Here is a 22931-nt window from a genome sequence, read left to right as displayed (position 1 = left end):
CTGTTGGAGGTGTTTCTAATTTTATTCCACTGTTGTCTTAGAAGATGAACAGTATAATTAATATTTTTTTAAATTTTTGAGACATGTTTTGTGGTCTAGGATGGTCACTCTTAGAGAGTGTCCCATGAGATGATGAGAAGAATGTATACTCAGTGGTTTTTGGGTAGACAGTTTTGGTAAATGTTTTTAGTCGCATGTGTTCTAGAGTTCTGCTTAAGTACAATGTTTCTTTATTTTCTGTTTGTAAGATCTCTCCTATTCCATCAGTGGGGTATGAAAGTTTCCAGATATTACAGTGCTGTTGTTTATTATTTTGTTTTGATCAAGTAGGTTTTGCTTTATGAATTTGGGCACACCTTTCTTGGATACATAAATATTCATAATTGTTATGTCTTCATGTTGAATTGTTCCCTTTACCATTATATAATGACCATTTTGTCTTTCCTTTCTTTTGTTGATTTGAAGACTACATTATCTGATATGGAAACTGGTATACCAGGTTTCTTTTTGTATCCATTTGCATGCAATATTCTTTTGCATTCCAACACCTCAAGTCTGAATGAGTCCTTGTGGGTACATGTGTTTCCTGAGGATAGCAGATATTTGGCTTCTATATGTTTATCCATTCATCCAGTCTATATTTCTTCAGTGGACAGTTGAAGCTATTCGCTTTTATTGAAAGAATTGATAAGTGGGGTGGATTTCTGTTCATCCTGTTGAATAGAACTTTGTTACATTCTTTTATGGCTGGAGTCACTGTGGTGTCTGACCTTTGACCTTTAGCTTTTGGATGATTTTACACTGGTGTCTATTGTTCTGCTCCGGGTGTAACACAGTTCTGAATAGTTCCTGCAGAGCTAGTATTGTTTTCAAAAATTCCCTCATGTGTTTGCTTGTATGAGAAAGTATTTATTTCCCCCTCATATATGAAACTTAGTTTTGCAGCATACAAAATCCGAGGGTGGGCATTATTATGTTTGAGAAGAGTGAGAATGGGGCCCCACTCCCTTCTAGCTTGTAAGGTCTCAGCTGAGAAATCTGCAGTTACACTGATGGGTTTTTCTTTGTAAGTCACTTGCTGCTCTCACCTTCTGGCTCATAGGAGGGCTTCTTTCATGTTTATTGTGTCCAGTCTCAGGAATATGTCTTGTGATGTTTTCCTCTTTGTGATGCATCTCCCAGGACTCCCTTGAGGTTTTTGTACCTGGATATCTAGATTTTTGGCAAGGACAAGGCAATTTCCTTCAATTATTCCCTCGAATAGATTATCCAACCCATGTGTATTTTCTTCTTCACCCTTATGGATAGATATGATTCTTATGTTAGGCCTCTTTATATAATCATATATTTCTTGTAGGCTTTGCTCTTTTCTCTTATTTCTCCCTTCTATCTCTGTGAGTGACTTGTTGAATTGAAAGATATTGTCTTCAAGCTCTGAGATTCTTTCTTATGCTTGATCTAACTTATTCTTAAGACTTTCCACTGTGTTTTGTAATTCCTTAAATGAGTTTTTCATTTCCAGAAGTTCTGTTTGATTTTTAATATTTCAATTTCATTAGTCAATTTTTAATTCATTTCCTGATTTTTTTTTTGAAGTTTCTTTGTGTTGGGTTCCCACTTTATCTTGCATTTTATTGAGCTTACTTACAATCCATGTCCAAAGTTCTTCATCTGCCATTTCAATGTTCTGATTTTGGTCGGTATTCATTGCTAGGGAATTGATGTTCCCATTTGATTCTTCATACTTCCAGAGTTCTTATGCTGATTCCTTCTCAACTTCAGCAGCTGATCCTTCTTACCTTTGTATTTTCTTTTGTATAGATAATGACATTCCCAGTTTAATATCTGAGCTAGTAGGTGGTGCTTGTGGGAAAGAATTGACCGCACTCTGTATAATGAGTCAGTAAATGTAGTAAAAGGGCATGCAAATTGACCTCCCTGTCAGGAGCTGGTCCTTGGTGGGAGGAATAAGCTTCAGTTTTGTTTTTGTGTCCTGTAGCCAGCTCTAAATTCTCAGGAGAAGCATTCTAATGCCCCAGGTGGTTGATGGGGCCCTGGAACTTCCAGGTGTGTTCTTATTCTCCACCTCATAAATATGAGTTTTAAGTAATAAAATCATATTCATAGTCATTATTCTAACAATGGAGAGAATTTTGAGCCATTTATTGGTTGGCCTGAACACTCACGCTTTATTTTGATTCCAGACAATTACATGTCAAGTGCCTAGAATATTAATTTTTATGAAACATAACAAAAGAGAAATAAATGTATTGGTAGCCATAAATTATGAAAGTAAAGAAATTGATATCAATAGACATGTATAATGAAATAGAATATACAGTCATATAATAAAAAGAAAATAATTAAAAGTAGTTCCATATAAAAAAGTTCCACATCAAATTGTGTAAATTGTAAAATGCATGAATATTTAATGAAGAATTAATATTAATTCTTTATAAAAGCGTTCAGCAGTAGGAGATGTAACAGTTCCCAATTCCTTGTTTAGCCAGCATTACCATGATGCTAAGAACAGACAAAAGGATCACAAGTAAAGAAGAATATGGGCCAATATTCCATATAAATAAAGACACAGAAATCGTCTTAAACACTAGTAAATTGAACTCAGCAACATATAATGATTATATAGTATGACTAGGATGTTTTCACAAATGCAATGTTAGATTATTCAAAAATCAACCAATATATTGCAAAATATTATTTGAGTAATAAAGTAATAATTTAAATAGGCAGAGAAAAATTTTGACAAGTACAACACCTATTTATGATAAAATTCCCAGTAAGTTACTAGAGGAGCATTTCTGAGACTCTAAAGTACATCTATGAAAACCTACAGCTAATATCATTCTTCATAATTACAGACTGGGTGTTTTACCCATAACTTTGGGAATAAGACAAGAATTTCTTCTTTTATTACTCTTTTCAACATTGTACTGGAAGTATCAGCCAGAAAATTATACTTGAAACAAAAAAATTCTTCAATTAGAAAAGAAAAAACAGAACAGAATTTTATCACACATTTCAAAACATAGTATATAAATGTGTAAGGAATTTAATTAAAAAATTCATTAAGCTAATAAACAAGTTCATTGTCGAAAGATGTAAGCTCAGCAAACAAAATTTAATGTACTTTTTTATAAAAGCAATGAACAAATGTAAATTAAACTAAGAAAATCATTTTATTAATAGTAGCATCAAAAAGAAGCATTTAGAAATAAATTTTTAAAAATAAGTGCAAGTACTTTATAGGCAAAAATTATTAACAATGCTGAAAGAAATCAAAGAATGGAATATATTGAGATATATTGAGATATATTCAATATCCAAGGGTAACTTAATACTTAGTAACTTAATACTAATATCAAAATACCCAAATAATTGATCTATGGATTCAATGCAAATTTTCAAATTAGTTTTCTTTAATTGAAATTTAGAAGCTCCCCCTAAACTTCATATGAAAATAAAATCATATACACACAAGAATTTTGAAAAACTTCTGACATGAATTAATACAACAATGTTATGGTAACGAAATGTATAGTACTAGCATAAGGATAGATTTATGTAGATCAAAAGAATAGAATTGAAGGTCCATTAATAAACACATTAATTTGTGGTAAAATTGAGTTTGTCAAAGATGCTACATAATTGTAATGGGAAAAAATTCTCCTCAACAAATGATAATGGAAAAAGTAAATATCGACATGCAAATAATTGAAGTTTTACCACCTAATCCAAATCACACACATACAGAAATACTCAAAATGGATTATATACCTAAATGTAAGAGAAGAAACTACAAAATTTTGGGGAAAAATATTAGAGCACCTTTTTTTGATCTTGACTTAGGGAAAGATTTTTTTTAGATATTACAAAAAAAGCACAATCAAAAAAAGAAATAATCAATTATAACTTATCAAATTAAAAAATTATTTGAACACAATAAAAAATATTAAAAGAAAAATTCCTTATTGAGAGAAAATATTTTCAATCTTATATCTGTTTAAGGTGTAGTAGAGAGAATATATATAGAACTCTTACAAGTTAGTAATAAAAAAGTTTACCAATTAAAAAATGACAAAATATTTGAACATACATTTTTCCTAAGATAAAAAAAAATTTGCTTGTAATATATGCTCAAAATATTATTCATTAGGGAAATGAAAATCAAACCACAATAATAAAATAATCAACACCCACCTCGACCAATCCACTCACCTCGGCCTCCCAGAGTGCTAGGATTACAGGTGTGAGCCACCACGCCTGGCCAACATTTGTTTTAATTACCTGTTTTATTCCAATATTTTTCTTTTCTTCTCAAAATAGGTACACACACGAACACAATTACTTCCTCCATCATTCTGAACTTAAAGTTTATCTATAGAGTCTATATGGAGTTTTCAGGCCAGGGAGGTTGCACATTCAAAGAAAAATGTACAATTAAAATTTGTAAATAGTTATTCATTATTCAGCAATGTATGGCCTTTCATTACACTCCTGTATAATCTCATTATAACCATTTTAATGGCCCTTTGTAGTTGCAAAAACAAGAAAAAGAATAAAAATATAAGTTATGGAAGCAATATTTTTCAAAGTAACTGAAGCTTAAACTCTGTGAAAAAGCTCATTAGTAATGTTGTGTTCCACTATGTTACCCAATATTATACTATTTACATTTGTTATCTGGACTTTGAATACAGTGGACGAGGTAATTCTCGGTGGAAGGTTAAGACTTCATTCAATACACATGTAACACATTAAAAACAATTTTCTTTTATGAAAACATATTAAGATCACACATAGTCTTAGTAACAGCATTTCAAAATCTACTTTGTTCTATTACTTAGTATACAATTGGTAAAATAATTTACGTCTAAAGTTGAAAATGTCCTCAGCAGAATATTACATGAAAAACCAACCATACAGATTACTTAAAACAGTGTTATGTCTGGATCACAAAGAGCCTCTCCACTTAGATTTTCTTACCGAATATTACCTCTTGGTGTCCTTTATTTTCCTTTCAAGAGTACAAAAATGATGTCTACATAATTTAGAAAGTTCTTTCATAGCTCTGATGCAGTAAAAGTTGGCCACATCCTTTCACAGAAAGAATAGGAATGAAAGCATAGTAGCAAGTGATTTGAGTGTTGAACTACATCAATATTTAATTTTTAAAACATCTAAAATCATTTCAATGCAAAATAGCATAGTTTGAGTGTAATAATAACCCTCCAAAAATCAATCTTCTGCTCTATGTAAGCCTACATAAAAATAAATTATCTATTTTAACTTTGCATTATTCTTCATAATCAACTCTCTGCTCTAATGCCTGAAAGTGTTAGTACCTTGGTGCTTTCTACTCTAAATCCTCTGATGCTTATTTAGACTTAATATATGATTAAATTTTTTCATATTTCTTGTATCTTTAAAATAACTTTTCATATTAATTCTGATGTTTCCAAAGCCATATTTTTTGAACAAATAGTTTTCCACATTTATTTTATTTGTAGGGCTTCTCTCCAGTCCAAATTCTGTGAAGCTCAATACAGTTTAAAAAAATTGTTAGGGGTTTACCCTCCAGTATGAATTCTGTGTACAATAAATAAGATCTGCGATATAAGTAAATGTATTGCACCAGTCTTTATACTTCTAATTTCTTCCCTGTATCAATACCATGGTGCACTCTAAGACTTTTATTTTGTGGAAGGTGTTTCAACAGTCTTTACATTTATACCTCTTTTATCCAGTATGACCCCTGTCCTGTCAAGTAATATGTGAACAGTTATTAAAGGATGTGCCACATTGTTTACATTTGTGGGATTTTTCTGAGGTATGAATTCTGTCACGTAGAGTAAGGGAAGAGCACTGGGTAAAGGCTTTGCCACATCATTCACATTTGTAGGGTTTCTCTCCAGTATGAATTGTCTTATGTGTGGTCAGGTTTGAACGCTGGATAAAACCTTTGCCACATTCCTCACATTTGTAGGGTTTCTCTCCAGTATGAATTCTATATGATCAGTAAGACCTGAACACGATTTAAAAGCTTTGCCACATTCTTCGCATTTGTAGGGTTTCTCTCCAGTATGAATTTTCCTATGGGTGGTCAGGTGTGAACTCTGGATAAAAGCTTTGCCACATTCTTCACATTTGTAGGGTTTCTCTCCAGTATGAATTCTCCTATGTGTGGTCAGGGTTGAACGCTTGATAAAAGCTTTGCCACAGTCTTCACATTTGTAGGGTTTCTCTCCAGTATGAATTGTCTCATGTGTTGTCAGTTTTGAATGGCGGATGAAGGCTTTGCCACATTGTTCACATTTGTAGGGTTTCTCTCCAGTATGAATTCTCTTATGATCAGTAAGTTCTGAACATGATTTAAAAGCTTTGCCACATTCTTCACATTTGTAGGGTTTCTCTCCAGTATGAATTCTCATATGTGTGGTCAGGGTTGAACGCTCGATAAAAGCTTTTCCACATTCTTCACATTTGTAGGGTTTCTCTCCAGTATGAATTCTCTTATGTGTGGTCAGAGTTGAACGGTTGATAAAAGCTTTGCCACAGTCTTCACATTTGTAGGGTTTCTCTCCAGTATGAATTCTCTTATGTGTGGTCAGGGTTGAACGCTCGATAAAAGCTTTGCCACAGTCTTCACATTTGTAGGGTTTCTCTCCAGTATGAATTTTCCTATGGGTGGTCAGGTGTGAACTCCGGATAAAAGCTTTGCCACATTCTTCACATTTGTAGGGTTTCTCTCCAGTATGAATTTTCCTATGGGTGGTCAGGTGTGAACTCCGGATAAAAGCTTTGCCACATTTTTCACATTTGTAGGGTTTCTCTCCAGTATGAATTTTCCTATGGGTGGTCAGGTGTGAACTCGAGATAAAAGCTTTGCCACATTCTTCACATTTGTAGGGTTTCTCTCCAGTATGAATTTTCCTATGGGTGGTCAGGTGTGAACTCCGGATAAAAGCTTTGCCACATTTTTCACATTTGTAGGGTTTCTCTCCAGTATGAATTTTCCTATGGGTGGTCAGGTGTGAACTCCGGATAAAAGCTTTGCCACATTTTTCACATTTGTAGGGTTTCTCTCCAGTATGAATTCTCTTATGATCAGTAAGTTCTGAACATGATTTAAAAGCTTTGCCACATTCTTCACATTTGTAAGGTTTCTCTCCAGTGTGAATTCTCTTATGTGTGGTCAGGTGTGAATGCTGAATAAAAGCTTTGCCACATTCTTCACATTTGTAGGGTTTCTCTCCAGTATGAATTGTCTCATGTGTTGTCAGTTTTGAATGGCGGATGAAGGCTTTGCCACATTCTTCACATTTGTAGGGGTTCTCTCCAGCATGACTTGACTTATGATTAGAACGGCATGAGCAAGATTTGAAGACTTTGCCACATTGGATATATTTATAATGTTTCTCTCTACTATGAATTCTTTTATATTCAATAAAGTGTGAACATTTGTTAGTGGTTCTTTCACATTCTTTACATTTGAAAGTTTCCTCTACAGTATGTCTTATCTTATGTCTGTTTTGTTTTGATAATTTTCTGAAGACGTTCAAACATTTATTACATTTGACGACTTTGCAATGGCTTGCTGTTGAAAATTGGTTAAATCCATTATGACATTCTTTCTGCTCATTATACTCACCCACACTTTCCCAGTCTTTCCTTAAGCTTAAATTATGAAGTCCAGAGCCTTCATAATTTCTCAGTAGCACTTTTTGGAATGAATCTTTCAGGCTTTTCCCTGGCAAATGGTCTTGGGTGTAATAAGAAGACACAGCTGAAAGAAATAAAAATAACAAATTATCCTACTTGTTGATTTTCCAGCCTTAGATGAACATCTATTACAGATCTAACATATAAAATTATAGGAAGCACATTATCAAAATAGCATAGTAAAGTACCACAGGCCCTAATACAGTGACAGCTACATAACATTAATAAAAAATATACTGACCAAATTCCTTCTGTGTGCAGTTTAAAACCAATTAAATGTTTACAGCATCCCGGGAGAGCACAATGCCAAAAGCCACATAGAAGCAGAAGAAAAGTTTGTTACATTTACCTAACATTGCCCTTCCTAATATTAATATAGCATGGTTTATATGGGTTTAAAAAATCAACTCCTGGATTCTCCCCAAAAGGAGAAAGAGAATTGTGGCACACATATATATTTCGACTTCTAGAGGCCTTTCCAGAGACTGGTGAGTGCCTCCCATAGCACAGAATGCTGAACACAATTGTGTTGTGCTTTTGAAGGTAGACTGGGTTTGCTGCAAACAAAGGTAAATGAGTGTTACAGCAGCAGAGAGACTTCAGTACAAGTGGCATACAATAGGGGTAGCAAATGATTAGAGGGCCTTAAGAAAAAACATGGAAAAATCACTTTACCTGGAAAATAAACATACAATTCCACAGAATAAACATCCTGAGAAAAGATTTGGGAGGCTCCCAGAATCTGTAGCCCAAGAAATTCATATCAGAATCTCCCAGGACAAAGCCAATCTTTAAAGATTGTGACAGATGAATTTTTATTTAATCCCCAAATATCAACCAAAGATTATAACCTACACCAAGAATCAGGATATCCTAGCACAATAAAAGAAACAAAATAAATAATCAGAAATGAACTACAAAGAAATAATGATATATAAAATACCTGAGAAAATTAAAAAGCCCTATCTGAATAGTGCACAATGAGTGAAATGGAAACACAGGGAACTCAGGGAATAGAGAAAAATTAGAACAGCAACAAAATGCATAAGAGAAAACAAACTGTGGAGCTAAAGAAAACAAATATAAATGACTGAGCAATTCTAAAATGTAAGAGAAAGAACTAAGAATTCAAGAAGCTCAGTTGTTCATATGTTTGTTAGCCATTTTTATATCTTCTTTTGAAATATTTCTATTCATGTCCTTTGAGTACTTTTTGATAGGGTTGTTTGATTTTTTTCTTACCGATTTTCCTGAGTTCTAAATAGTTTCTTGTTATCAGTCTTTTTTCTGATGTGTAGTATGCGAAAATGTTTTCCCATTCTGTAGGTTGTCTGTTTACTCTTGTGACTGTTTCTTTGGCTGTGCAGAAGCTTTTTAATTTGATCAGGTCCCATTTATTTATTTTTGTTGTTGCTGTGATTGCCTTAGGGGCCTACTTCATAAATTCTTTGCCCAGGCCAATGTCTGTAAGAGTCTTTCCTATGTTTTCTTCTACAATTCTAATAGTTTAAAACCTAAGTTTTAAGTCTGTTATCCACCGTGATTTGATTTTTGTGAGATGTGAAAGTTGTGTGTCCTGTTTTAGTCTTCTACATGTGGCTATCTAGTTTTCCCAGCACAATTTATTAAATAAGGAATATTTTCCCCAGAGGATGTTTTTGTCTGCTTTGTCAAAGATTAGATGGCTATATGAGGATGGTTTTATATTTGGATTTTCTGTTCTGTTCCACTGGTCAGTGGCCCTGCACTTGTGCCTATACCAAGCAGTTTTTCTAATGACAGCCTTGTAGTATAGTTTGAAATCTGGCAAAATGTTCAACATCTCTAATCATCAGGGAAATGCAAATCAAAACCACAATGAGATATCATTTAACTCCAGTGAGAATGGCCTTTATCAAAAAGTCCCAAAACAATACATGTGGCATGGATGCGGAGAGACAGGAACACTCATACACTGCTGGTGGGACTGTAAACTAGTGCAACCCCTGTGGAAAGCAATGTGGAGATACCTTAAACAGATTCAAGTAGACCTACGATTTGATCCAGCAATCGCATTATTGGGCATCTACCCAGAAGAACAAAAGTCATTCTATAAAAAAGACTCCTGCACACGAATGTTTATAGCAGCACAATTCACAATTGCAAAGATGTGGAAACAACCCAAATGCCCATCATTCATGAATGGATTAGCAAAATCTGGTATATGTATACCATGGAATATTACTCAGCTATTAGAAATAATGGCAGTATGGCATCTCTTTGGTTCTCCTGCAGAGAGCTGGAACCCATTCTATTAAGTGAAGTAACCCAAGAATGGAAAAATAAGCACCACATGTACTCACCAGCAAACTGGTTTCCCTGAGTGCACTTTTGGGAATAACACCAATTGTGTATTGAACAGAGGTGGGGCTGGGGGGGGGATGGGTGTATACCTACTTGATCAGTGTGATGCGCACTACCTGGGGAATGGTCACGCTTGAAGTTCTGACGGGGGGGTGATGGCGGAGGGGAGGGGGGATGAGTGCATACCTACGTGATTAGTGCGATGTGCACTGTCTAGGGAGTGGACACGCTTGAAGCTCAGACTCGGGGGGATGTGAGGGCATGGGCAATATATATAGCCTGAGCGTTTGTACCGCCATAATGAGCTGAAATAAAAGTAAAATAAAATAAAATAAATAAAACTGGCAGTAGAGAAGGGCTATTTTATGTGATTAACGTCAAGGAACTGAGACCAGCAGAACTGAGTCTAGCTCTCAGGCCTTCTGACCCTTGATGCCCCCTGCATTAAGACACCTTTGCTGCCTCACCCCAGATGTAATCTATCACATAAACTTTGTAATACACTATGTATTTCTACAAATATTATATCTTTATAGTAAATCTATAATACATTTATAGAAGTCTTTATTATACCTAAAGTTTGTTCTGCATTATATGGATATCCTCCTTGATGTTCTCCGAGTCACACAGGACATTAAAAAAAAAGAAAAAAAGAAATCAAGAAGCTCAACACACTTTAACAAGGATAAACAAAAAGACCCATACCAAGACATTATAAGTAGAGCTTTGAAAGTCACAGAAAAGAGAATCTGAAAAGCTGGAACAGAAGAGTGATGTGTGATCTGTAAGCTTGCTTCTATGAGAGAACCAGTGGATTTGTCATCAGAAACATTGCCCTGCAGAAAGAAATTGGGTTATATAGTCACGGTGCCTAAAGAACAAAAACCGCACAGCAGAAAATACTGTATCTAGAAAAACTATCCTCCTAAAAGAATAAAAAAAAAAAGATTTATCAACCTAATCAGATGCTGACAGAGTCTGTCAGCACTAGATCTGCCCTACAAGAAGTGCCAAAGGAAGCCCCTTTCATTGAAAATAAAATGACGCTACAAAACAACACAAAATTATACAAAAATAATTCATGAAGAGGGGAGAGGGCCAGAGGGCCTACTAGAGCCATCACTTGCTGGAGCACCCCAGAGGGAAGAAAGTGTTTTAGGTAAGGGAAAGGGAGGAATGGGCACAGCTCATGTGTAGTTTGGAGGAGGTGCCGGAGCCTGCTGCCTACTTCACAGGGGGAAACTGTGAAGCAGAACACGAAAACGGAAAAAGAAAAAGACGAGAAGAAACTGGTGAGAATCAAACCCAAAGATGCTCAGAGTGTGGTGAAGGAATAAGGGAGCATTGCGTTTCTCCTCCCTACACACCTTTGGTAATCAGTGGGCTACTGAGTTGTATGTGAGCTTCCCCACGTTTATGCGCATGGGCACTGCTGCACCCACTGAATCGTGTGGAGAACAGGAGTGGCTCTGGAGCTTGGACGTTTCCTGCAGGCTGCCTTCCAAGGAGGGCGACTGGAGGAGCCAGGGTCCTGGCTCTATTCCTGGCTCTCTTCCTCCCTGCCCCACCCACTGCAGCTGGGAAGGCATCCACCTTTCCTCACCTAGAGTGTTCTCCAAATCTTTACCTCTGGGGACCTGTGGTGGCCCCAGGGGTGCCCAGTCTGGGAGTCCCCTGCCTGTGGTACTCTGTGTAGAAACAAGCCAGTGAAGAAGACACACGGGCTGGATCCTGTGCCCCCACAACTTGAGCGAATTCCCAGGAGGCACAATGGAGAGATTTGAGAGATTAACATGGTAGGCAAGGGAGCTCACATGTGAGGAAATGATACGAGAGTACAGTGGAGGTTTGAGCCACAGAAATCTGGTGAAATGCCCGTACCCCCACAGGAAAGTCACGCTGCCAGACTCGAAGTTCCCAGCCTGTGGTCCCACTGTGGCTGAGGGCAGCATGTTTCTGTGCCCATTTGCAAACAGACACTGGAGGGAGCCCCTCAGGGCAGGGGTAATGAGAGAGGGGCGAAGCGCACTCCAAGAGCCAGTTGGTGAACTACACACAGCTCCTCCCCCATAAGCAGTCTTTTTAGTTTTGATAGATCTTTTTGGCCCCTCTCCTAGTGGCTTTTCCCAGGGTCCTGGGATAGGACTTTGAGCCCTGCCAAGACTTTGCAAAGCCTCCCAGGCGTGCTCAACCTAACCCCACCCAGCCACACTGTCCCACTCTCCTCTGTTGTGCTGGAGAGAAAGCAATCCCCTGGGGACTGCAGGCCCCTCCCACTGTCTGGGACAGTCAAATGCTTCTCCTAAGGGGCTGAAGCCTATTCCAGGCACAAAAGAACCCCTGTGCACTTGGCTCTTTCCTGCAAGCATCAACCACTGACAGGGAGAATGACCATATAGCCCACTAGAGCACCTAATGACTCAATCCAACAAGGTGTAGCCAACTCTTATAAGCACCACCAACTCAGAGCCTAACCCAGGGGTCCCAATACAATGCACACTACTGGGAAGAGGAGAAGACAGCAGAATTGAAGTAGCACCGCTTTTTAGGACAGGAATAAACGTTGCAGGCAGCTTGAACTGTGAGGAGTCTCCCCCATCCACTGCAGACCTCTGGGCTCACTGGGGAGCTGCTCAGAATCCATGCAGAGACATTGCACACGAGAGCAGGGGATGATGGCACGGAGGCAGAGATAAAGGAATCCTTACACACTGTTGGTGGGACTACAAATTAGGACAACCTCTATGGAAAACAATATGGAGATTCTCAAAGAACTAAAAGCAGACCTACCGTTTGATCCAGCAATCCCACTACTAGGTATCGACCCAGAGGAAAACAAGTCTTTCTATCAAAAAGATACCTGCTCTCAAATATTTATTTCAGCACAATTCACAACAGCAAAATGTGGAATTAACCCAACTGCCCATCAATTTTTGATTGCATTAATAAAATGTGGTATATTTACACCATGGAGTACTACTAAATCACAAAAAGATCAATTAATGCCTTTTGCAATAATTTACATGTAACTTGGAACAATTATCCTAAGGGAAGTATCTCAAGATTGGAAAAATACCACATGTACTCATTCTTAAATTGGAACTAACTGATGAACGCACACGTGCACAGAGGAAAGTAAAACTTGGTGGAAATCAAGCAGGGGGCAGGGGGAAGAAGGAGAGAAACAGAAACCTGACTGATGGGTACAATGAACAATATTTGGGTGATGGGCACACCTGTAGTCATGACTCAAGTGTTACAAAAGTGATTCATGTAACCAAAAATATTTGTATCCCCTTACTATTCTGAAATAAAAGAAACTCTGTCTGGGAAACAGATGCAAGTACATCTAAATAAAGTTCTGCTGTATTAGAATCATGGTGCAGAAAACGCTTTTAATCATGCTTTAAAGTTTATAAGATAAAAGCACAAAAATGATCAGAAACATCTGTTAGGCTGGGTGCAGTGGCTCACGCCTGTAATCCTAGGACTCTGTGAGGCTAAGGCGGGATGATCGCTCAAGATCAGAAGTTCGAGACCAACCTGAGCAAGAGCCAGACCCAGTCTCTATTAAAAATAGAAAGAAATGATCTGGACAGGTAAAAATATATATAGAAAAAAATTAGCTGGACATGGTGGCTCATGCCTGTAGTCCTAGGTGCTTGGGAGGCTGAGGAAGAAGGATTGCTTGAGCCCAGGAGTTTGAGGTTGCTGTGATGTAGGCTGACAACATGGCACTCTAGCCCGAGCAACAGAGTGAGACTCTGTCTCAAAAAATAAAGAAAAAGAAAGAAAGAAAGAAACATCTGTTAATGGATATACAGTATAAGAAGATATAATTACAGACATCCATAACATAAATTTTAAGGCAGATGTAATGAAGAATTTTTGTATTCAAGTAAAGAAGAGTTATTACTTACAAGTTTACATTGTTGTAACTATAAGAGCTTTTATGTAATCCGAATGGTAACCACAATAAAATACCTATAGCGATACATTTTTAAATAAGAAAGGATCAAAGCAAGTCACTACAAAAATCAATGAGACAGAAAGGACAGAAAATGAGGAAAAGAAGGACAAAATACCTGCAAGAATCAAAGAAGACAATTAACAAAATGGCAATAGTAAGCCCTTCCCATTCAAACAATTATTTTAATATTTATAGACTAAAATTATCAATCAAAAGAAAAAAAATTGAGTAAAAGGGTTTAAGGAAATTCAAAAATCAAGATCCAACTGCATTCTCTTTATACCAGACTCACATTATATCTAATGGCAAAAAATAGACTGAAAGTGGCAGGATGGAAAAACACACTCCATGCAATGGTTAAGCAAATGAGAGCAGGAGAGTCACAATCATATTAGGCAAAATACATTTTGAGTCAAAAGCTGTCCTATTTCATAAAACATATAACTTTAAGCCAAAACTATCAAGAGACAAAGAAAGACAACTAAATAGTAATACAAGGGTTCATTCACTGGAAACCTATGATTTAGATATATAAAAAATAATTTTATATTTGGGATCCTAGATCCCAAAGCTCTTATAAAGGCACTTAGATTTTGAGATTTATTTTATATATAAATCTATCATACACACACACACATTATAAAATCAGGGTTCCCAAATATATAAATGTATAGGTAAAAAATGTAATTTTTATACAGATATGGCCAATTTGTATTTTAATTAAACCAGACATTGATAAAGGGTCCATAGAAAGCTGCAATTTCAACCAAAATTATAATGTGTAGGCAAAACAAAATACACAATAAACTTATGTCAAAGGACATAACTTAAAAAAGTAATGCCATAATATATCATTGCAAAACAAGAAATGTTTAGACGTAAAATTTGATTTGGAACAAAATAGAAAGTCAGACTGTATAGAGAGAGTGACATTAACAACATGGTGGAATAGGAAGTCTCCTACTTTTCTGTCTCCCCACAGTAACTAAAATTTGGCAGCCATCCATGGACAAAAGTGTCTTTGTGAAAGCCAGGCACAGTAGCTCGAACATGTAATTCCAACTACTCAGAGGCTGAGGAAATAGAATCACTTTAGTTGAGGAATTTGGGTATATAGAGTTTCAATTATTTATCATAGTTGATACAAAACCAGAATTGTGAAGTAAAATAACTTTCGATTTCCTTTATTTAGAGAGCTCTGCTAAATTACTGAGTATGAATTTCCTGTAAAATTACATTTAAAACCTCCATAGGGTAAGAAACCATAAAGCAGAAAACATACCACATCTGTTTGTGGTGTGCCTGGGATACCTGAACCAACTACTAATATCACAACTTCACTCACACGTTTCAGATGTGATGCAAAAGGAAAATGAACAAATAATTTCACAGAGACTTCCTCAAAAATACACAGATATTACCATGTCCTGAAAGGCAATAGAACAGGACTCGGATCCTGCTGTCCCTTTTAAGCCACGAACAGAACTTGAGTTCTCACTGTAACCTTCAAGGAAGATCACTGATGGGGAATTAGTGCTTAGAGAATTAAAAAACAAAGACAGGACATGCCCTTATGTGAGACCAAGGGAAAGAAACCCAGGCTTCTTAGAAATCATTTTCATTGAAGCACAGCTTCCCAAACCCCATTTTGAGGTCTGGCTTCCTCCTTAAATTCTGGACCTCTCTCCCCTGTGCCATCTGCTTCATTCACTCCCACCTACCTGGGTATTTGCATACGGCAATGTATTTCTTCGCCTTCCAAGGTTCATGTCTTTGCTCCAGACAGGTGATCAGGTCTGGTTTAGAGACAGCAAGACCTATTTTATTAGAAAAAATTCACATGACTCTTCCTGGGATTCTCCAGTTACCAATCTAGTACTGTGCTCAGTAGAGAAAAGAGAACACATAGAAAACTCTAGAAAAATAATCCCCAAATACTCTTTCCTGATGGAAACTTTAGAATACTTAGAAAGCATTTAATATTTTGGGGTTCTTAGCTCCTCTACCCAGTACTACTGAATCAAAAATTGGTGGTGGAAATTGCATTTCAAGGTATGGGCAAAAATATTTTATGCCACTACATTTCTGCTATTACTACTAATGTAGAGTGAAAGATACAGATTTGCAGCTCAAAAAGATTTAAGATTAATGTCAAGATAAAACACTTTGAATATTTTCTTTTCTATATCAAAAATCCCTAAGTTTTTCTTGGAAACAAGGATCAGAAACTCATTCACGCAAAGCAGAAACTCCCAGAAAATAATTTATAAAAAATATGAAATTATTAGTGTGGAATGGGAATGGTGTGTCGAAGTTCTCCTCACCTAGGGAGACCAGGTTTGTGTAGTTCTCTAACATCACATCCCTATACAAATTCTGCTGAGCAGGGTCCAGGCATTCCCACTCTTCCAGAGAGAATTCTATGGCCACGTCCATGAAAGTCAACAGTTCCTGGGAAAAAAAAAAAAAAAGACATACTTACCAAGGAGCCCTGGGCAGAGATAATTTCACTTCTGGTGAAATGAGAGAGTAAAGAGAACTGGTTCGGACTTATACGAGTGACTGGATTATCCCATAAGATAATTTTAACAAAAAAGTATTTCCTAATGTATTCTGTAAGTCTGTGCAAAGAGGATAGTATAACAGCCACAAAAACAGTGCAGATACTGTTATTTTAGATAATGCAGCATAAAAGTAAGGCCACACAAACAGCCATGGACATTTTTGAGTGCTTTATTTACATGATACATGACTAAGTTGTGTATATTTCTCTGATGGAAAAGTCATGGTGGGTTAGAAGGTACCTCTCAAATTTTCATGTGTACAACAATGAACGGAAGATCTGGTTAAAATGCAGATTTTGTTTCAGAAGATACGGGATGAAGCCTGAATCTCTAGCAAGCTTCATGAGTGATGCCAATGCTTCTGGCCTGGGAAGATGTTTTGGCAAACATCCACCAAGTGGTAGAGCCTGGGCTTACCCCAGTGTATCAGACCAGTAAATAAAGATGAGAGCCTTCCTTTTCCAAAGCAAGCTGTAGGAAAGAGAATCTAAGAACAAAGTGGAACTTCCAGATTCAATGTGATGGTTTACACACATCTTCCCAAGGTATGTATTCATGGAGAAAAATAATTTATAGTGGAACGATCTGTTAAAGAGCACCTTAACTAAGTGTATAAAATTAACAACTATAACAGAGCAAATTGGTATCAGGTGCTGATTCATATAGGCGGACACAACATCATTGCTGTGAGGATAGTGGCCAAAAGAAGTAAATCATAATTTGAATCTAATCATGAGGAAACATCAATTTTATGGAAACCTCAAGCTACATGTATCTCCCATGTTTTATAATCTCTAATAGTGCATGTAAAGTCTTTTCTTGGCATCCTAGAAAGCATGTCTCCTCTAATTATTCTTTTTTAAAACACTGAGTTATCCTAGGCAATTATGTCAGCACTTTAAGAGTGCATTTACTTCATCCTGTTATGCACAGAGCTGATGGAGCATCCACATGGAAACTAAACAATTTCGTGTTCCCCTTCTTCACTGATACCCAAGGACCTGACCCTTCCCAAATAAGAATCTTAGGCAGCCACACGATCCCAAGTTTGACAGCCACAAAGGGAACATTTTCTATACTGCAGCTCATAAAATTTTTGAGAAGTGTTCGTGACACATAAGAGGCCTGGAGGGAGAGAATGAATAGAAAGCTCTGCTATACAGGGAAGACTTTTCAGAGCACCTTGACCATTATAAGAAAAAAGGACAACAGAATCATAGAAACAAACTTATTAGGCAAGAACATTCCAAGAGAAAGAAAGGTTTTCATTCTAAACACAGGACATTTCGGGATGACAAGTGAACTTGATTCTGGACCTGGGACCTGTACATAAGAACCAGCTTTTTCTTCCTCTTCCTTCTCTGGAACTTTTTCTGGACAAATCACATCTGCATTTTGATAAAGTGCCATCAAAGGCATCAGCACAGCCCCTTCATCTGCTATGACTACACCCACAGGCAGAGGGACCTTGAAGTGCAAAAAATCCACCCTTCCCTGTCCTTCATCACACAGTCATCAACATGGAGCTTCTACATGGAGACCAATGAGTGATTTCTCTCCCTTCCTGCCCACAGGTACCCTCCTCTACCACAGACACCAGCAATATGTGCTACAGCAGTGGGGACGTGGCCTGGGCTGTGCTGCCCTGCACCCCACAAACCCATGCAGGGAAGACTCTCTGAGGTCCCCGTGGAACAAAGGCTGGACTGAACTTTCATAAATATATCTGGGAGCCCTTGTGCTTGACCCTGGACTCACTTTAGCATCACATGGGGCATTTCAGTAAAACCACATAGATGCTCCAACCCCAACAAATAGAAACTGCAGGGAGGACACCGGTGACAGTGTTTCTTTAAACTGGACACGTGATCCTAATTGGAAACTGGGGCTGAAAACACTTAGCTAAGCATTGCCTCTCAGGCTCTACTGTGCACATAAACCATTTGTTATTCCAGGCCACACTAAGTCATAGGATGCTGGGATTACAGATCTGAGTCACCACCCTAGCTTTCTTCATACATTTTATAACATACAATAATAAGCAGTTTAATCAAATCGCTTAAAATTTTCTGGAATTATATTAGAAGCTAAATATTTATTCTTAACAAGGTAGAAGCCATAAAGACAAATAAAAACAACTCTTCTAGGCCGGGTGCGGTGGCTCACGCCTGTAATCCTAGCACTCTGGGAGGCCGAGGTGGGCGGATCGTTTGAGCTCAGGAGTTCGAGACCAGCCTGAGCAAGAGCGAGACCCCATCTCTACTAAAAATAGAAAGAAATTATATGGACAGCTAAAAATATATATAGAAAAAATTAGCCGGGCATGGTGGCGCATGCCTGTAGTCCCAGCTACCCGAGAGGCTGAGACAGGAGGATCGCTTGAGCTCAGGAGTTTGAGGTTGCTGTGAGCTAGGCTGACGCCACGGCACTCACTCTAGCCTGGGCAACAGAGTGAGACTCTGTCAAAAACAAACAAACAAACAAAAAAAATAACTCTTCTATTCATAAATGGCCTTCGTGTGCTGACATCAGAACTCACAACATAAGGAAAATGGCCCAAATGAAGCAAAAGTCTGAACAACTTCCTTGACTTGACTACATGATGGTGAATTCAACCATTTAACCATTTGCTCTAGACTGGACAGGGGGAACCATGCCTGCTTTACTTGTTCCTCTGATGCTCATATGAAAGGGAAAGAACTCATTGATCTATTGGTTTGTGTCTCAGGACCTCCTCCTTGTTTATCACTGAAGTACCAGGAAATGGCAGCAACTCCAATCTGGACACCAACAAGGGAGATTCTTTGTGCATGAGGAGGAACAAACCCTGGATGACTTATTCCTCTTCCTCTGAAATGGAGGGGAATTAGCCTGTCATCCTGAACCCAGCATGGAAGGACACCCCCAAATGTCCAGAAGCGTTCCACATGCTGGTGAGAGGGTCCCCAGTGAGCTTGGGCTGATGTCCCCATGCTGATCCAGGCAGGAGAGAATCAGCCTGACTCTGTGACATCAGCAGAGAAAATGGAAATGCCCTTGTAGGGCAGCTGATCCTGGATCCAGGTGTGACATAATCTGTCCTTTATAGGGTGACTTTTAGGTATGAGAAAGGAGAAGAACACCCTGCTCTAGTAACTGTACAGGAAGCTGTAGTTGTGATCGTGGTTGTGAATATTTTGTAGCCCTGGCCTCCCACAGCTGAGGTGCTTGTTTACACTTACAGATTTTGCCACTAGATTCTATTTACAACAGGAACCCTTCATACAGCTGTAAGAGCTCCCTGGGCAATATCTGGAAAACTTGAAAGGCCTCATTTAGTAAAGCCTGGCTTCACAAAGTCTATATTGACTTCTCACAATGCAGAAAATATTTCCTTCAGGTTTTCTGTACAAACTCAGTCCCAAGACTGGCCCTGCCTTGTGAATCCCAGGTAGAGGCCAGCCGTATGTGCGGATTACAGGTGGAATCAACCTGGCTCTGTATTCTTGAGTGATACAGAATGAGGGGGAAACTAGAAGCTGCTCATGGAAGCTGCTCTATCACATCCTCATGATCATGAGGACCTGGATTCAGAATTTGCAGCTGCAGATTGAGGACTTGGAGGAATAGGGAAGCAGCTGGTGCCCTCTACATATTGATAAGTATTTGGGAAAGAGAAGGAGAGTGAGTTACGATTCTCAGGCGTACTCAATGCACATGTGTCTACCTGGCTGGGTTTGTAAGCCCAACAGGCTCTGGATAAATTTCAGGTCTGAAAATTCCAGGTTAGGGATGATTGCTGTCTTGTAACATTGTTTCTGTAGAAATATGGTCAAACTGCTCTACACAGCAGATTACAAATAGGCAGAGAGACCATTCCACATGTAGATATTGGAGGCACTATGCACTGTGTTGCACAATTGTGAGTTATTACTGGAAGGCCAAGAAGGAAAGAGCTCTTTAGAGTGAAGCCTGGTGAGCACTTTATAATTTCTTACCATGGCTGGTCATTCTCAAGTGTTTGGAAAACATAATTAAAAACAAAATTGTTTCCAAGCCCAGACTAACTCTCCACAATGGTAAAACAGAAGGAAAATTTTATTATACAATTAAAACAGAATGTCATGAACATCTCAGGCAATGTGATAAGAGATTTCAAAGACATAAAGAAAAGTCAACATTATTAGTCCTCAAATAGATTTGTCACACCATTTTTCAAATGTAGTTCACCCAAAATTTACCCACGAATTAGAAAGGCCATCTGTGATTACTAATTGACTATATTCAAAGGAAAAAAAAAAAACCCTTTAATATCTTCGTGACAGAAGACAACTTTGCCACTTGGAGCTAGGTGCCTACTAATGGGAGGTTCCTACTCTAAAAGAAACTGGGATTCATGCAGATTTTTTTGACTATTTACATTTCAAATCAATGGTTCCTAGATTTTAAAGAAAGAGAATCCCGAGTTAAAATACATTTACAAAAGACCTGTTAACTCATAAAATAATGTACATATATTTCAAAGTGGCAGAGAAAAACTACATACAAAATTAAAAACTTTAAGGAAGAGAAGAGAGTATAATCTCATGTTTTTAAGTTGAAGGGTCCAGTTGGTATTTTTCATTTGTATCTGCTCTTACAACAGCCATGTCAAGGGCCACGGCCTTCAACCCATGAGTCTAATTCCAGATGGTGCTGAATTCAGGCACCAGAGGAGTAGCCTTAGTCACACTATATGCACAAGAAAGAAGGTTTGTGGGGAAGAAAAAAATCAGAAGACACACCAGTACTATCAAGGACCCATGGGTGGGAGACAGTGCAGAGCTGGTGTAAGGACTGGCTGGTGCTGTAGAAGAAACCAAAAATCTTGGGACAATCCCTCAAGTTCCTTATGCAGAAGCAAAGGTCAGGCTTGGAGGCTGAGTCATGCAACACCTTACAAATCAATGGTTAGTACTGCATCAGCCAGATCATGGAGAGGTAAAAGGTTTCAGGGATATCCATGGACTGCCCACACAGATCATTCAAAAGGAAATTCCTCATTGGCCTTCCATAAGTAAGGACTCATAAGTTGTAACTGTTCATCTGCACTTTCAGTCTAGCTCGTAGAACTAGAGTCTGTTCAACTCCACACTAATAATGTTGATTACAAATTTATCTTCCCAAGTGCATAACAGAAACAAGATCAACCTTTCTTCTACCTATCCAGGGACATCTACATAATTGATTCTTCCTTCACTTCCTTTTTCTCTTCTAACATTAATTTAGCTTATGTAATATGTAAATTTTCTGGGCTCACATGAATGCAAAAATTTTGCCTGGCTGCCAACACACCCTCCTTTTACTTTCTCTATCCATGTCACCTTTAAATACTGAAGTTCCCAAATCCCCCATTGGAAAAATTCACAGATTTTACTCTGGTTTGGTTTTTCCCAAGCACATCCTTATATGTTAGCCCAATAAACCTCTATCAATTAGTATGCTTGCCTCAGTCACTTATGTTGGGCTGTCAGTGCTAAAGATACTAGCTCAGGCTGGGATATGCCCTGGCATTCCTGTGTCCATGCAGGCATGGGATTATAATAAGGCGATCGAGCTGTAAGCCTGGATTGGTGGAGGGCCAGATTTCTGCTGCAGATTTGGAGTCTGGGGGTGGAGCTAAACCAGGACTCCAGTGTGGATATTTGGTGGGAAACTCTAAGAGCAATGGAGCTGTGGTCTCCATTCCAGAGGGAGGAGACTTGCCTGGGAGGGGCGTGGCTCCATCAGTGCCTGCTACACCACTGCATGAATGGGTGCGAATCACAGGAGGCAGCAAGTTGCAGAGGGAGCTGACCTCAGGGCTCCTCCTGTGTCCTCAGTCTCCTCTGACCCCAGGAGGAGATGCAGAGTCAGGGCACAATACGTGATGTGACAGCCTATGTCCAGGAGAACAGACTCTCCCTTGCCTGAGAAACCTGACACTTCTCACACCAAATGTGTGGAGTCTGATGAACACCGACCACCTTTTCAGCACCAAATATTTCTCCAAAAGTCAATTCTGACACCAGAGATTCCATACAGACCGCATGAGTTCAGGGCTCAGTCCTACCACACTGCACTCACTCCAGATGCCAGTGGTAGCCCCAGGGGCCCATGCATAATTTTGAGCAACTGCCTATCAATAAGCTGCTCCTGTAACCCCCTCTGAAGTTTAATAATTTGATAAAACTAGTCAATGAACTCAGCAAACCACATTACTTACATTCATCAATTTGGTGTACTATAAAGTACTCCACTTAGTAAAAGCCCAGTGGAAGAGATGTATAGAGTGAGGGAAAGTGGCGGGGGAAGAT

The 22931-nt window shown here is 38.3% G+C and overlaps 1 protein-coding gene across 1 annotated transcript; it reads right to left on the bottom strand.

The window, feature by feature from the left end:
• Positions 1-5908: 5908 nt before the first annotated feature.
• LOC138382508 (zinc finger protein 492-like) lies at positions 5909-16411 on the bottom strand. Its single transcript, XM_069466980.1, has 5 exons — positions 16378-16411; positions 15775-15870; positions 7478-7804; positions 6116-7237; positions 5909-5946 (listed from the first exon to the last, which is right to left on the bottom strand). The coding sequence occupies exons 1-5, from the start codon at positions 16409-16411 to the stop codon at positions 5909-5911; spliced, it is 1617 nt and encodes a 538-aa protein (XP_069323081.1).
• Positions 16412-22931: the final 6520 nt, after the last annotated feature.

The sequence above is a fragment of the Eulemur rufifrons genome, chromosome 4 (assembly GCF_041146395.1).
Source record: "Eulemur rufifrons isolate Redbay chromosome 4, OSU_ERuf_1, whole genome shotgun sequence".
NCBI lineage: Eukaryota > Metazoa > Chordata > Mammalia > Primates > Lemuridae > Eulemur > Eulemur rufifrons.
This window is presented reverse-complemented; position numbering and strand designations above follow the sequence as displayed.